The sequence below is a fragment of the Triticum dicoccoides genome, chromosome 3A, assembly GCF_002162155.2.
Source record: "Triticum dicoccoides isolate Atlit2015 ecotype Zavitan chromosome 3A, WEW_v2.0, whole genome shotgun sequence".
Taxonomy (NCBI): Eukaryota; Viridiplantae; Streptophyta; class Magnoliopsida; order Poales; family Poaceae; genus Triticum; species Triticum dicoccoides.
Genome location: NC_041384.1, coordinates 13,183,611 through 13,198,801, shown reverse-complemented (window position 1 = coordinate 13,198,801; position 15,191 = coordinate 13,183,611). Strand labels below are relative to the sequence as shown.

The 15,191-nt window shown below is 42.1% G+C and overlaps 1 protein-coding gene and 1 pseudogene across 1 annotated transcript; both read right to left on the bottom strand.

Moving 5' to 3' along the window:
• Positions 1–461: 461 nt before the first annotated feature.
• Positions 462–1,507, bottom strand: LOC119273756. Its single transcript, XM_037554809.1, is given in 2 exon segments — positions 462–1,150; positions 1,153–1,507. Coding segments are annotated over 2 exon segments (1,044 nt in total).
• A 3,088-nt stretch (positions 1,508–4,595) lies between these two features.
• On the bottom strand, positions 4,596–14,586 carry LOC119271725 (annotated as a pseudogene).
• Between the last annotated feature and the right edge of the window lie 605 nt (positions 14,587–15,191).

Here is a 15,191-nt window from a genome sequence, read left to right as displayed (position 1 = left end):
GGCCCTCAAAATTGAGGGGCCCCTCCCCAAGTCTGTAGCCTCAAGTATGTGCCATGGAATCACACAAAGGTAGCAATCCTTCCTATTCCATCATGAATCAATCTCCAGATCCTACGCCGTCTTTTTCTCTCTTAATTTCTTTCCTAAGGCTGCTGCCAATGGACCGGTGCTTTGATGGGGTGCTAAGCATATTAAATAGCTTAGCAACCAAACTTCCCAATGCATAGGTGCTTAGCTTCTTGTAGCTAAGCTCTCTTCATTTAATTAGTCCAAGGATCTTTTGTAGTATATAAACTTTGTGGCATATTTGTGCTACGTATTAAGCAAATAATATCCCTTGAGGAAAACACATGGAAATATAGTTGACTTGAGTCCATACATAAAGTGCCAATAAGATATTATGAAAATACATGAAATTACACCTACAATTAATGATGCTTAAAATAAATGATGATAATAATCTATTTTGGCCCAAACTTTTTCCAAATATGCTCTACCAAATCAGTTTTGAGTGCTCTGTGAGTCCCACGATCTCGGATTCTTGCATCCCTTTGTAGCACCTGGGCGAATACCGGTATGTCGCCGTGTGTGAATCCTGATGGTAGAACAATGGATGTACCCGCCTCCTTGTTCAAATCAAGAATATTAGCCGCCGCTTCTTTTTCATCCTCGACTACCATATTGTGAAGAATGATGCAAGCTATCATGACCTTCTGGATATCACCCCGGTCATACAAACGTGCAGGACGACGCAAGATAGAGAATCGACCCTGCAAAACACCAAAAGCACGTTCCACATCCTTCCTTGCCCCTTCCTGATGTGCAGCAAACAACTTGTGCTTCTTTGTTTGTGGCATTGATATTGTCTTCACAAAAGCTGCCCATTCTGGGTATATCCCATCTACAAGGTAATAACCATGTTGATATTCCTTCTCATTTACAAAAAAGTTCACTCTAGGAGCTTGGCCTTTCAGTTGCTTGATAAACAATGGCGATTGATTTAGCACATTGATGTCATTGTTTGACCCAGCAATACCAAAGTAGGCATGCCATATCCGGAGATCTTGCGAAGCAACTGCTTCCAGAATAAGACTAGGCCACCCTTTATCGCCACGAGTAAATTGGCCCTTCTATGCAATAGGACATTTTCCCAACGCCAATGCATACAATCCAGGATTCCTAACATGCCAGGAAACCCACGACCTTTGCCAATGCAGAGTAAGCACTCTGTATCTTCAGTGTTGGGGCTCCGCAAATACTCTGCAGCATAGGTATCAATCACTCCTTGCACAAAGTTCTTCAAGCAATCAACTGCGGTAGTCTCGCCAATCTTGAGACATTCATCAAGACTATCTGCAGGTGTGCCATAAGCCAATTGGCGTATTGCCGCCGTGCACTTTTGCAGTGGAGAGAGCCCTTCACGGTTAAGCGCATCTGTCCTTGTGGTGAAGTATGGAGACCACTCACCTAGCGCATTGACGATGCGAAGAAAGAGAGGTCGTCTCATCCTAAATCTTCTCTGAAATTTTTTGGCGCGGTAGAGAGGATTGTCACAGAAGTAATCTCGTACAAGCTGTTGATGTGCTTCTTCACGCGGTCTATTCACGTATATCCTCGGACCACTCCTGCTAAGTGATCTTGCTTGAAGAGCCTCAAGTGTTCCCTTCAACTCCACAGCAATCTCCTCGGCGAAGGAGTCTAGCATGTCCTCCTCGGCTAGGAATTCATCAAGTGTGTATAACTCTGTTGGATATGTAGTGTTTCTGGCATCACTATCATGTTGTTGATCTGTATCATCATGATCATCTGGTGGATGGTTATACATAGGCCTGAAACATGTAACAAACAAGACAACAATTGTACATATCAGAATAAGATCGAACAAGTTAAGTGACAAACTTCTCGTGATAAAAACAGAATTGCGTTTGATTTTGCTTCATCTACTAAAATCAGAGTAATTTTGTACACCCTAATCTTATTCTGTCTGAACCAATTTCTCATAGAACTTCAAATTGTCCGTGTACAACATCTGAAACTTCAGATCAATAGATCCTTATGCATTTCCATCAGATCAATAAAACTCAGTTTGGTTCTGTCAAAAAATTGTTGCCTGATAATTCGTAAGAGTAGATAGCAATACCTTCAAATTAGTTGTTGGTCCTAAACTGAACTGAACTCAGTTTGATCCTATATAAAAGGATTGCTACAGACGTATCTAGATGTAGTATAATCAACTACGTCCCTTCCAACTACAAGTAACTCCAAACTAAACTGAACTAAACCATTGTGTATTATGAGCTGAACTAGTACGTTCTGAAATCAATTAGAACTTTCTGAACTGAACAAAAATTATGAATTGAAATCAGCTAGGTCTTCTTGGCCAATTATCAGTCAAATTTTGGCCACAACCCAAGTCTGATGCAGAGAAAAATCTCATATAAGCAAGAATGGGAGGGACAAAGCATGAGGCGCACTAGGATACAGAACAAAAGAGTATTCTGATTTGTGAAAGGAAGATACCATCGAGCAGATTGTGGCTGGCCGGCGGAGCTAGTTCTGTAGTATCCTGATACAAGCTAGTGTACATTGCATCAATGTTGATACTATTCTCATACTAAATTTCTGTGACTAGGCCATGCCGTTGAGATCACATACTATTTAAATCAGACTCAATTCCGCATGGTTCAGACTTCAGACTATCAATTATCTATGGTTCAAATGATATGCTATTCAAATTAGAGTCTCGATGCTAAGGTTCAGTCTATCAATTACATATGGTTCAAACTATCAATTAGCAAGAAGCAGAGAAAAAAAACCATCTAAGCATGGACAGGAGAGAGCAAGCACAGGGTGAAATTGAACGTTTTGAAACAAACTAGCAGATCTACTTTTGTGAAAAGAAATAATTACCTTTGAGCCGTCTGTGAGTGGCCGGAGGAGCTCCCGGCTGCGGCGAACTGAACTTGTGGCGCCAATGGTGAACTGAACTAAACAGGACGGTCCATGCAGACTCGAGGATCCGCCGGAGCTTCAACGACCAGGGGGAACGACGGCTGACGCGACAATTGAGAGGCGTGGCAGCACCACGCGGTGAGGACGAAGTGGCTGCGCCGGGGCGGCGGCGCACGGCGAGGAGGAAGAGGAGGCGAAGGCGCCGCTCGGTCGATGGGAAGAAGGGGATAAAAATAGAAGAGACGAAGGTATACGGCGCTTCACACGCGATCGAATTTACTGCGTTTTCACTTAGGGTCGTGTGCTTGGAGTCGTTCCTTCGTGGGGTTACCGGTTCGCTCTCTCTCCTCCTTAATTAACCTGCCACTTATGAATTTTGCTGATATGGCAGGCTAAGCACCGATCCAGGTTGGAGCACTGGGACTAGCCTAAGGGCATCTCCAACAGTTATAAGATAGGGACGGGGCTTACCCGCGCCCCGTACGTGCGCCCATCCGTGCGCCGCTGCTACGTGTCGCTCATCCCTGCCTCTCCTCGCGTGGCTGTTTTTGGCAGCAAAAAAACAAAATACCAATCCTAATACGCGTCTGTTCGGTCCAGCGGGGTCCTCTCGTATTCTTCACCTCGTTACTCCTCTCTCTCTCTTTCCCGTCAGAGCTCGGACATGGAGCAGAGCATGGAGGACGGAGGGGATGAAGCCGCCGCGATGTCCACCCCGTGCCCCCTTACTTCAGGAGGTGACTTCTCTGTCGCCGGATTGCATCTTCTCCGGATGCTGGCCATGTTCTTCTCTCCTCAGGCGCGCAGCAGGTCAGGGGCAGCTCGAGAGCTCCGACCATGGAGAGGTGGATCTTGGGCGGGCGCAGCTGCCTGCAGAGAATGAGAAGCTCGAGCGCTCCAGCCCCGACCTGGAGGAGGTGGATGGTGGATGGGGCAGCTGCTTCGACTAGTGGAGCGCTGCAGCCCGTACATGGAGGCGGCAGATCCCGGGTGGCGCAGCAGCTCTGTACCGCCATGAGTGTGCCACACATAGGCGGAGGCAGCAGACCGGGACGCCGCAGGCTCGTGGTGGAGAGCTCGTAAGGTGCCTTTGTTCGTTCACCAAGAGATTCAGCTCTACTACTTCCACAAGAGATACGACACAGCCACACAGGTAAATTTTCTTTTTTGCTTTGCTGGTCTTTTGATCTTTGATTTCTTGCTTGATTACTAGGAACACGAGTTATGGTTGTGGGCATAGAGATAATTTGGTTGCTATTCTATTCAATCGATGTTCAATAACAAGTTCTAATGAAAAATAGTGTCAATTAAAATCGACTTCAGTGCATAGGGATAATTTGTTCGATATTCGATTCAATCCATGGCATCCCCACAAAAAATAAAATAAAAAATCCATAGCAAATAACAAGAAAACCAGTGTCATCTATGAAATTGATTAAATTGGCTTCAGTACATGGGATAGAACTTTTTATTTAACAATGGAGTGTCTTAACGAGCGAATGTGAGAAATTATGTTCTTGCGTGACCAATCCTATTATCTTTCCATCTGCCGCAAGCACGCGAGGTGGTGATGGGGTAGGAAAGGTGAATCAAGCTGCCGCAAGCTATAGTGTTCATAACAAATTGATTAAGTTGGCTTCGGTTCATGGAAGATGACTTGATTTTGTCCTGTCATTAAAGTAGAGGCAGAGGATCCAATGCTCTGTTGCTGCAATGCCGAGTTGTGCACTTGGAAATCGGTGCAGATGTGGTTGTTTGGATGACCCTATACAGAAAAGTAGCAAAGTTTAATCACGCAGAAGTTTCGAAATGATAATAAAACATGACAAAGTACAATGCTTCTACCATTAGTGTATTGTATTGTTGAAATCCTACCACCATTCTTTGGTTCATTGGCATCGAGAATGTATTTCCATGTGATGACTGCATTGAGGCACTTAGCAATGGGTTGTACTGCAACTGCGGTGCAACCATTTGATTTGTCATAAACTCCAAATGACCCTACAAAAATGATAGATTAAGGTGAATAAAATTAATTTTTCTATGTGAACCAAGCAGGATAGTTTTATACCCTCGATGTGCTTTCAGGTTGTACTTGTAAAGAATCACTAGTCTTCTTCTGTTTTGTTTTTGCTATCTCTAAGCCACCAGTTGGTTGTGGTGGCATTGAGATTGTATTACCAAGTGATGGCTGCACTGAAGCATTTAGGAATGGGTTGTACTGTAATTGCGGCATACTCATTTGGTGTGTCATAACCTCCAAATTACCCTATAAAAAGTGATACATGAATTTCAGCAAAATTAATTTGTATGAAAAAAAGTGTGACAGTTGTATACCATTGATGTGCTTGTACGTTCTGCTTGTGAAGAATCGATTGTCTTCCTTTTCTTTTTTGTTTTTCGTTTCGCCAAGCGACCAGTGGGTTTTGCTGACATTGAGATTGTGTTACCAAGCGATTGCTGCATTGAAGCATTTAAGAATGGATTGTACTGCAATTGCAGTGCACCCATTTGATTTTGCATAAAATCCAAATACCCCTATAAAAAGCGATAGATAAATGTTAGTAGAACTATTTTTTCTATGTGAAACAAGTTGGATCGTGTTATACCGTTGATGCGCTTTGACGGTGTAATTGTAAAGATTCATCGGTCTTCTTTTCCTGGTTTGTTTTTGCTTTCTCTAAACCCCCAGTGGGTTGTGTTGACATGATAATTGTATTAGCAAGTGTTGGGTGCATGGAAGCATTTAGGAATGGGTTGTACAGTAATTGCGGTGCGCCCATCTGATTTGCCATTAGCTCCAAATGACCCTATAAAAAGTGATGGATAAATGTGAGTAAAATTAAAATTTTTATGTGAAAAAGGTGGGACAGTTTCAGACCATTGATGTGCTTTGAGGTTGTACTAGTACATGATCATCTGTCTTCTTTTTCTTCTTTGTTATTGCTTTCTCCAATCCACCAATGGGTCTTGCTGATCCTCGTGTAGTCTTCTCCTTCTCCTTGATACCTCTTGGCTTGGCAAGCCCCTCGTTGTGTTTTGAAACTCTACTAGAGTCGATAAGCGGACCTGCAACTATAAACTAAAATGTAAGTCTTATACAAAACTCTATGCAATTAGTAGTACAATATATACCTTGCGAAACAGAGGAATTTCCCATATCAGGATCAGGATCAGGATCAGTTCTATTTTTCAAGTGTTTCTCCACAGCTTCTGCTAGCTGCTCTGCGCATTTAGCAACCATATCATATGTTTCGTCCGATTCAGAGGCACGAGCAGCTATTTTCACAAACATTCTGCACAACTCCTTGTAGTAGTTTGACATTTTTGCTTTTCGATCCTCATGTAGATTGCGATTGCTTGTTATCTCGAGAACTTTGGCATCTATTGTCCACCTTTTCAAGATATATTGTTCAGGGATATGCTTGATATTATTGATATCAAGTACCTTTAAGCAATGACGGCACAAAATTCCAGCAAATTCAAACTTCTTGCAACTACAATTCACCATTTCTTCATTTGGAGCAAATCTAACAACATGCTCACGTTTTGTGTCATGAAATTTTACCGTGTAAAACTTTTGGTCTGTATCACTATCATCACGAAGGAACGTGTCATAATTCAGGGTCAGAAGCACTTCCTCTTGAAACATCTTGAATATTGCTGGAGTATATGTAGTTACAGCTTGACTTAATATATAGCTACATTCCGCCTTCATCTTGGGAGTAGTTTGTGATGCCTTGAAGTCACACTTCACTTCTTCAAATCTTTTATCTGCAACAAGCCGTTCGAAATGCTCGAAAAAAGTAAGCATGTCATATTAATACTGATGTAATGCTTCAGTTCATTGTTCATGCTTTCACTTCGTTGGGTAGTGCTCATGTGGGCAGAGAATGTATTTCTACCATACACTAGTGCCCATTGCTCCCTTTTCTCGAACAACCTTTGGAGCCATGTATTCTCACGTAGTCCATACTTATCAAGCATATCATTCCATGCACTTATAAATTCTTCTTCGTCCTCTATGTCATAGATACAATGCTGGAAATCACTATTGAACTTCTTATATTCTGGAACAACTCCAGCAAGGTGCTTGCAAGCATTTTGATTCATATGCCACACACAAAGTCTATGGTGAGAGTGAGGTAGGACTTCACTGATTGCCTTGGCCATTGCTGCATCTTCATCGGTAAAATTGTTTGTGGATGTTTCCCTGACATAACTTTTAGAAAAGTTCTAAAAAGTCAACCAAAACTTTCAGCAGTTTCATCATAAAGAAGTGCAGCACCAAACACAATAGTTTTCTTATGATTATTCACCCCAACAATCAAACCAAATGGACGCCCATCATTTAGTTTCCTATATGTGGTGTCAAAGCTTATAACATCACCGAAAGTTGCATAGTCTGATACCATTTTCGAGTCAGCCCAAAATATATTAGTTATCAAATCGTCTTCATCTACTTGAATTGAATAAAAAAACTTGACATCTTCTGCTACCTTCTTCTCCATATATTCTAACACTCCCCCTGTATCACCTTTCGCTGCTTGCAATGTTCTTTTTGAGTACAAACGATTTTTCATGTCTTGAGGGATAAAACCAAGGTTTTCTTGTCCACATGCTTCTTTGGCCATAAGATCAATAGTTGCTTTATTAGAAATGCCTACAGACTTTGTGACCTCTGCAGCCGCTATTTGTGCATCTGTCACTTTTCTGTGAGATCTCAAGTATTGGGCCATGGTTCCAGTAGCAAGAATGTGGTTATGTGTCTCCTCAAATTCGTAAACCTGATAAAATCCATTCCTAAGACTTATTTTCATATGTGCATTACATCCACATCGTGATTCAGGCCTACTATAACTGAATGTATCTTCTCTCTTATCTTCAGCACGAGTTCCTAATAATTTAAATTATTGTCTTAGTGCATCTAAAAATTATTATACTCCAAACAAATTACAAGTGGTCCATACCTTGACGAGAACAGAAAAATGTTCTCTGTTGTATTGTATCAGAGTTCTTTACTTTATGCTTACTACCTCTCCGGATGCTGAAACCCATAACTTCAGCATACTTGTTATAAAAGGAATAAGCCTCTTCATCAGATAAAAAATTCATTCCAATCTTTGGTACCCTTTCATTAATACGATCTTTCGCATTGCTAGCTGCGGTTTCTTGCACATCCTGTATCAATTATATGATCTTTCATTAACAGATGTTTAACAGATCTTTTCTTATACGATCTTTCATTAACAGATGTTTAACAACCATGTTTATTTGCCATCAGGGAAAGGGAGGATATGAAGAAAAAAAATCACTATGAAGATGAAAAGGAGGATATGAAGAATACAAGTGAGAATCTCACTGTTGGTGGTTCTGATCCATTATCATCATGGTTCCCATGACCACCCCCTGGAGAAGCCATCAGGGAAGGACAAGAAGATCCTTCGCTTCAATCTCTAGGTCGCTCCAGACTCAGAGACGTTGCATCTGCTTGACGCTATTGATTGATGAATGATAAAGAGTCTCCTGATTGATGAATGATAAAGAGTCTCCTGATTGTTTCAGCAGGCTCTATTAATCTCTATATTTTCTGGTCCATTCTGATGCAATTTAGAGATAAGGATGTTGTTTTGGCGGGATTAAGAGATCTGATTGGGCGGGATTATTTCCCTCCATAGTTTTATTCAGTTTTGATGATCAGCAAGTATTACGGGTCTTTTTTTTTGGGTAAAGCAAGTATTACGGGTCGATGTGTATTTGGAAGGATATTTTTGATTTTTTTTTGTGCGAGAAAAAACGGCCCCACGAGAGGAGGCAGGGATGAGCGACACGTAGCAGCGGCGCACGGATGGGTGCACGTACGGGGCGCAGGTAAGCCCCGTCCATAAGATAGGTGTTGGTAAATTTGCCACCTAGGACATAGTGATGATGTGGCATGTAATAAATGTAGAAAGAGAGCAAAGTTGTATGTAGTTTAACCAACAATCTTTGCACAAGCTTCTAGGTGAAATAGAGAACAATCACATTTATTTTCTTACCATCTTACATACAATTCATTGGAGTGGTTGTATGATAGCTTGTTGGTTGATAACATAGACATTCTACCAACAAGACTAGCATACAACTTGTTGGAGATGGCCTGAGTCCGGTCGCCAGTTCGCCGCCTCGTCGATGCCGATCTCTATTCCTGTGCTTCCGGATCGCAAGATGCAGTCAGTACTAGGCGGCGCTGCTTTCTCTCCCGACTTCAGGCGACGAACATGCACACAGGCATCGCCGATTCGTCGAGCGCCACATCGTCAATAGGCTCATCGCTGAACGCCCTACATACCACCAACGATGATCTATCTAAGGTATATTATATTACTACTAGTCCCTACGCCCTACTCTCGATGAGTTTAGTACTACTGATTAAGTAATTTATCCTTTGCATACATGGTGCATAGCTGGCACCGATTAATCTTTGATGCCATTTTTTCTTTATTTTTAACATGTTGAAAACAGACAATACGGTGTTTAGATGAGTTGATACAATCAGAGGGGTGCTCTTAGATAAAAATTTCAAAACTAATACCGGTGCTTCGTTGATCCCAAATGGTGAATCAGGGATTGTTGTGGAGGAAGAGGAACAAATTGACGGGAATTCTGAATATGAACAAGAAGAAAATGTTGATATCAATATCAGTGATAAAAATGTAACTAGCCCTAATAGTATAATTATTTGAACAGGTGCACAAACACAAACCGCTAGTGTTGATGATCATCTGTTTTTGCTTTTTTTTAATAAAAAAGATTATCAATTTCACTTTGTCAGATAGTGTAATGTCTACTATGGTGATTTCAAACATGTGAAGTCGACGTTTATCTTAATGCCTGTGTTGCTTGTCATCTTATTTACAGTTCCATATAACTGTCGCATCGGTCGAAAGAAATTTTTCAAAGATAAAATTATTGAAGAACTATTTGAGATCAACAATGACACTACGAAGTTTAAATGGTTTTGAAAAATTATGCATCAAGAGGAAATTATTTGATGAGATTGACCTTGGCCCTGTCGTAAGTGACTATACATCGAGGAATTTTAGAATTTTTTAAAGGTGAAATCTATAATTATCTCATATGTATATTGTTTTTATGTATTTAAGTGATTATCGGTAATATTTTATATGTGCATATATCTTTTATTATTACTATATTTTTTATTCTAGGGGCCCCTAGTTTTAGATTCGTCCCGGGCCCCCAAAATTTCAGGACCGGCCCTGTTCAGATGGGAGGCCAAATGAAGGTGAGCTATCTCGACCCTTTTTTAAACAGAGAGCTCTCTGGACTCTGGACTCGGAGAAATTTTGCAGTCACGCTCACGATCCGCCAGGCCGGTTTTTGTCCGGTTTTCCGTAATTAGCTGGGTAAATTTTTTTTGCTTAATTAATATATAAGGTAATTTTTGCCTCCGTTTCAAAAAAAAAAACAATCCGCCAGGTACCGGCTCCTACGCACCTTATCCTTTGTTCGCTACCGAAGACGTATGAGCTGCAGCCGCCCGATGGAGATCAAACCGTGCAGCTACGACCACGAGCTTAGTGCGTCTCCACGTTGATGAGTGTCCGAAACCTGCTTTACGTTTCGTTTCACGGTAAAGAATAAAAATAGAGTTTTCACAAAAATATGAATTCAAGAAGCTTAATTACTCGAGGTCAAACCTGGGCATTCTCTGGGACGGGCTTTGCAAAGCTCGACCTCAAAATCCCAAGCTTTGAGCCTGGCCTGGCCTGACCTGAAATACATGAACAGTGCCTTTTTAATGATTTTTGGGATATTTCAAATATATATTATAGCTATATCTATATCTATACCAATATAAAAATATCCAAATGGACAGATCTAAATCATTTTGACCATCAAATCATGTTATCTAGCAGTTCAAATCGCTTCAATGTTTAGCACCAAACACGTTTAACGCTCTAATTACACACCACTGTCATTGGTTATAAACAAGTTTTGACTCAACGCTATCCTTTGAAATCTGTCATGTAATTAATATCCTACCATTTCCGCGAAAAAGTAATTGATATCTTACCAAATACCATGTGCAACAGATATATCTTACCTAATATAACGTGCAACTAATATCCTACCTAATATAAATGTGCATTGCACGTACATTATTACTAGTTTCTAATAAAATAACAATGTGTGCCTTGTTCAGGCTTATCTTCAAGCTTTCAGGACGGGTTTCTGGCGGAAAAGCTAAGCCCAAGCCCAAGCCCGGCCCGGATGTCGTGCTTTCGGGTTGGGTTGTCTGGGCCAGGCTGTTCATGCCCGGGTCTACTCAGGTGTAATGCTCGCTTGCAAGGTTCAAAATTTGATGAGAAACATCACGAAGTTTCGTCTGTTATTTAAGTTCTTAAGATGCATGTTGATTATGACCTACCTTGAAGGGGGACATTAACCTTACTAGATGAGACCCCGTGTGTTGCGGCGGAATATGTTGCAATGGATTTCAGTAATATTTGGTTTTATGAAACATTTGGATGAATAAATAGGAAAAATAAAAATACAAATTGTATGTTGTGTTAGATTATTGTGAAGTTGGAAATATTTGTTGAATATAGGTAGTATAATCCCATGCATGTAGCAGATATTTCCTTTAAGTTGTTATTCCAGTAATGAACATACATGATCCAGTTACCAAAGCAAACAAACCAAGCATGCCAGGACAACAAAGCAAGCACAAGAATGATACTACTTCCATAGATATGAACCATAACATGCACAGCGACCAACCGAACACCATTACCAAAGCCAAAAAAAATCACCTCGTCTCGCGATGGCCAGCGTATAGTGGCTGTTGCTCAAGCGCTAGGTCCCAAAACTTAGAAAACAGAGGATGAACAGAGGAGAAAATGAATAACTCACCTCGCTAGATCGTAGCCGAGACCGAACCACACCGTCGCACGACAGCGAGAACCAATTGACGTAACCATGGCCGGCGAGCACACAGGAGCACAAGGTCACGGACTAGGAGGGGGTGCCGCGGGGGAGATAGCAAGAAAACCAGCCGAAGGTGTGACAACAGGAGCCGGTCGCAATCGTCGGCAATGGAGGCGACAATGAACTTGGGACTTCGGGAGAGAGAGAAAGGAAAAAGGGATCCTGTTTAAAAGAGTCGCGTGCATGAGTGCGTTCCGCAAAACAAAGACACTGCCCGCGTGAACCACAACCACCCCATTGAACATTCCCATCCGCAGCCGCCTCATCGGCTATCGGCGCCGCCTTCGATTCCGGTCCCCCTACACCGCCATTGCCATCCCACCGGCCGCCATGAGAAACTCCGCCACCCCATCGCCCATTTCTGCCGCCCACGAGCATTTGCTAATATATATATTTTTTAATTTGTGAACATTTAAACAGATCATGAATATATTTTTAAATTTGTGAACATTTTTTAAATTTACGAACATTTTTGTTTCCACTTCCCTTTTTCGGTTTCTTTTTCTTAATGAATTTTTTTTGCATTCATGATCTTTTACAAAATTAAAGAACTAATACAATCAAAAATATATTTTTACAAAATTGTTCAGTATATGTTTCAAAAAAAGTTACGTGTATATTAAAAAAAAGTTCACCGTGTATTGGAACAATGTTCAGTGTGTATTAAAAAATGCTCATCGTATAATTTAAAAAGTTCACTGTGTATTAAAAAATCAGCATATAATTTAAAAAGTTCATTGTATATGAAGAATGTTCAACATATACTAAAAATGTTTACTGTGTGTATTAATAAATATTCATTGTATAACTAAAAGAAGTTCATTGTATTTTAAGATATTCAATGCACATTACAAACAAGGTAGTGTGCATGCAAAAAATGTTCATGAATTCAAAAAATTGTTCGCAAATTCCAAAATTGTTTAGGTATTCATTTTTTGAATAATTTCATAATTCGAAAATACTTTCAAATACACAAATCTTTTTTTAGATTCGTAGTTATCTTTTATCAAAATAAAGCATGCCGGAATAGATTAGAAATGAAAGATGTAAAGAAAAATAGGATGCTGTTTTTTTTCCCGTGTGCTGCCTCACTGTTTGTTTTCATGTTCGCAGGGCAGGCACCTGGGCAGCCCATTAGGTTCTTCGCTGAATGCCCGAGTCGCTCGCCCAGCTCGCCGTTAAAAAAAACCAGTAGCTGCTACTTCTGAAAAATAAAGAAACCCGAATTTCGGAAAAAAGGAATTTAAAAACATGAAAACAATTGATAGATTTTTAACAAGTTCACTAGTATAAAAAAGCATGAATTATTTTTTCCCATGGATTCATGGTCTTAAAAAATTTCATGAATTTTAAAAAAATGTTCATGAAATTGAAAAATAGAAATAATAAATTAAAATTAAATTAACGGTGAGGTGGCCACAACGCTGCAGCCATCGAAGCTGCACCAGGCACCTTCTTCCTTCCTCGCTGACCCCTGGTGCAGCTGCTCGGTGCCTTGTATTCTTCCTACGATGCCTTCGTGCCGCATCAGATTAGACATGATGGCCGCGTGCCCTAGACCAAAGCAACCCCGTGGACATGGACGCCATCACGCGAGCGATGCCTTTTGTTTCCTATAGAAGAGCTGTCTTTGTTCACTTAGACGAAAGCTTGTTAGAGCAACTCTAACCAATTCCCTAAAAATAGAGGAGTAGTATCTTAAGAAAATAGAGGAGTAAGTTAGAGCAACTCTAACCATTATAAGGGATCGGTTAAAAACGTCCTTAGCTAGATTGGTGCGGACATTCCGCAGTTCAACACAGAGGCCTCTTTTTCAAATCTTTCTTTCTCTTACTGATGAGTGGACCCCACACATGTGCTGCCTAACCCACTGATCCCGGCCTTTCCTGTTGCAAAAAAGAAATCCATGTTTGGATGTGACCGCAAGGTTAAAATGACCGTGATAAGAGAGGCCAGGGTACAGATTTTAGGTATTTGAAGACGAGGGTTCGTTTTTTCGACGATCTCTACAACGTCAACATTTAAATCATATACTCCCTTCATTTTTAAATGTAAGTTTTTGTAAAGATTTTATTGTGAACTATATACAGATGTAAATAAATGCATTTTAGAGTGCAGATTCACTCATTTTATTGCACGTGTGTTTTACAGTGAAATCTTTTCAAAGGTTTATAAGAGCAACTTCAATGGGGCGATCCATTTCGTCCGCCCGCGTCCGTTTGGGTCGGCGCGGACAAAAGTGGCAGCCCAACGTGCCGACCCAAACTCAAATCATGTCCGCCCGGCATCCGTGCCGACCCATTTCCGGCCTAAAAATTGCGCCTGGAATGCGTCAGCGCGGACGCAAAGCGGACGCGCCGCGCGTCTCCTCGCCGTCCGCCGCGTCCCCACCTGGCGGTTGTCCAACCGCTACGGTCAACATAATTTATGACGACCGCCCATCTTGGGCCCACGCGTCAGCGATGGCGGTCGTTCTTTTTTAAGCCGGGCGTGCGGCGGGGCCGTCCTCATCCACTACCACTCGCCCCCCCGTCCCCATCTGGCCACACCTGCCCCCACGCCGGCGACAACCCTAGCCACCGCCAGCATTGGTTTCTTCTCCGGCGTCGGCAGCAGCCGCAAGGGCAAAGCCCCGCCCGCCATTCCCCCTCCCTCCCCGCCCTCCCGCGCCGGCACGCGCTCCCCGACTGAGGCAGCGCATCAGCATGCCGGTGCACCAGGCCGAGTGGCACTGGCACCACCGCGTGCCTCTGCCGTACCCGGACGTGACGCTGCCGCACGACTGACATTTGGATCCGGAGAGGATCCCAGTGCCGGCGGTGCTGCGGACGGCCAAGGCCCATGCGGAGGAGGTGCGGCGCCGGCGGGCGTTGCTGAGCAAGAAGCAGCGCGCCGACCCGCGCTTCGCCGTCGACTCGCTCAACTGGACCATCGAGCACGAGGAGGCGAGGCGATGCGGCGTCCGCGGCGTCGACCACAGCCTGCCGCCGCCCGTGCTTGTCGTTCGTGAAGGAAATATGCCCTAGAGGCAATAATAAAGTTATTATTTATTTCCTTATATCATGATAAATGTTTATTATTCATGCTAGAATTGTATTAACCGGAAACATAATACATGTGTGAATACATAGACAAATCAGAGTGTCACTAGTATGCCTCTACTTGACTAGCTCGTTAATCGAAGATGGTTATGTTTCCTAACCATAAACAAAAGAGTTGTTATTTGATTAATGAGATCACATCATTAG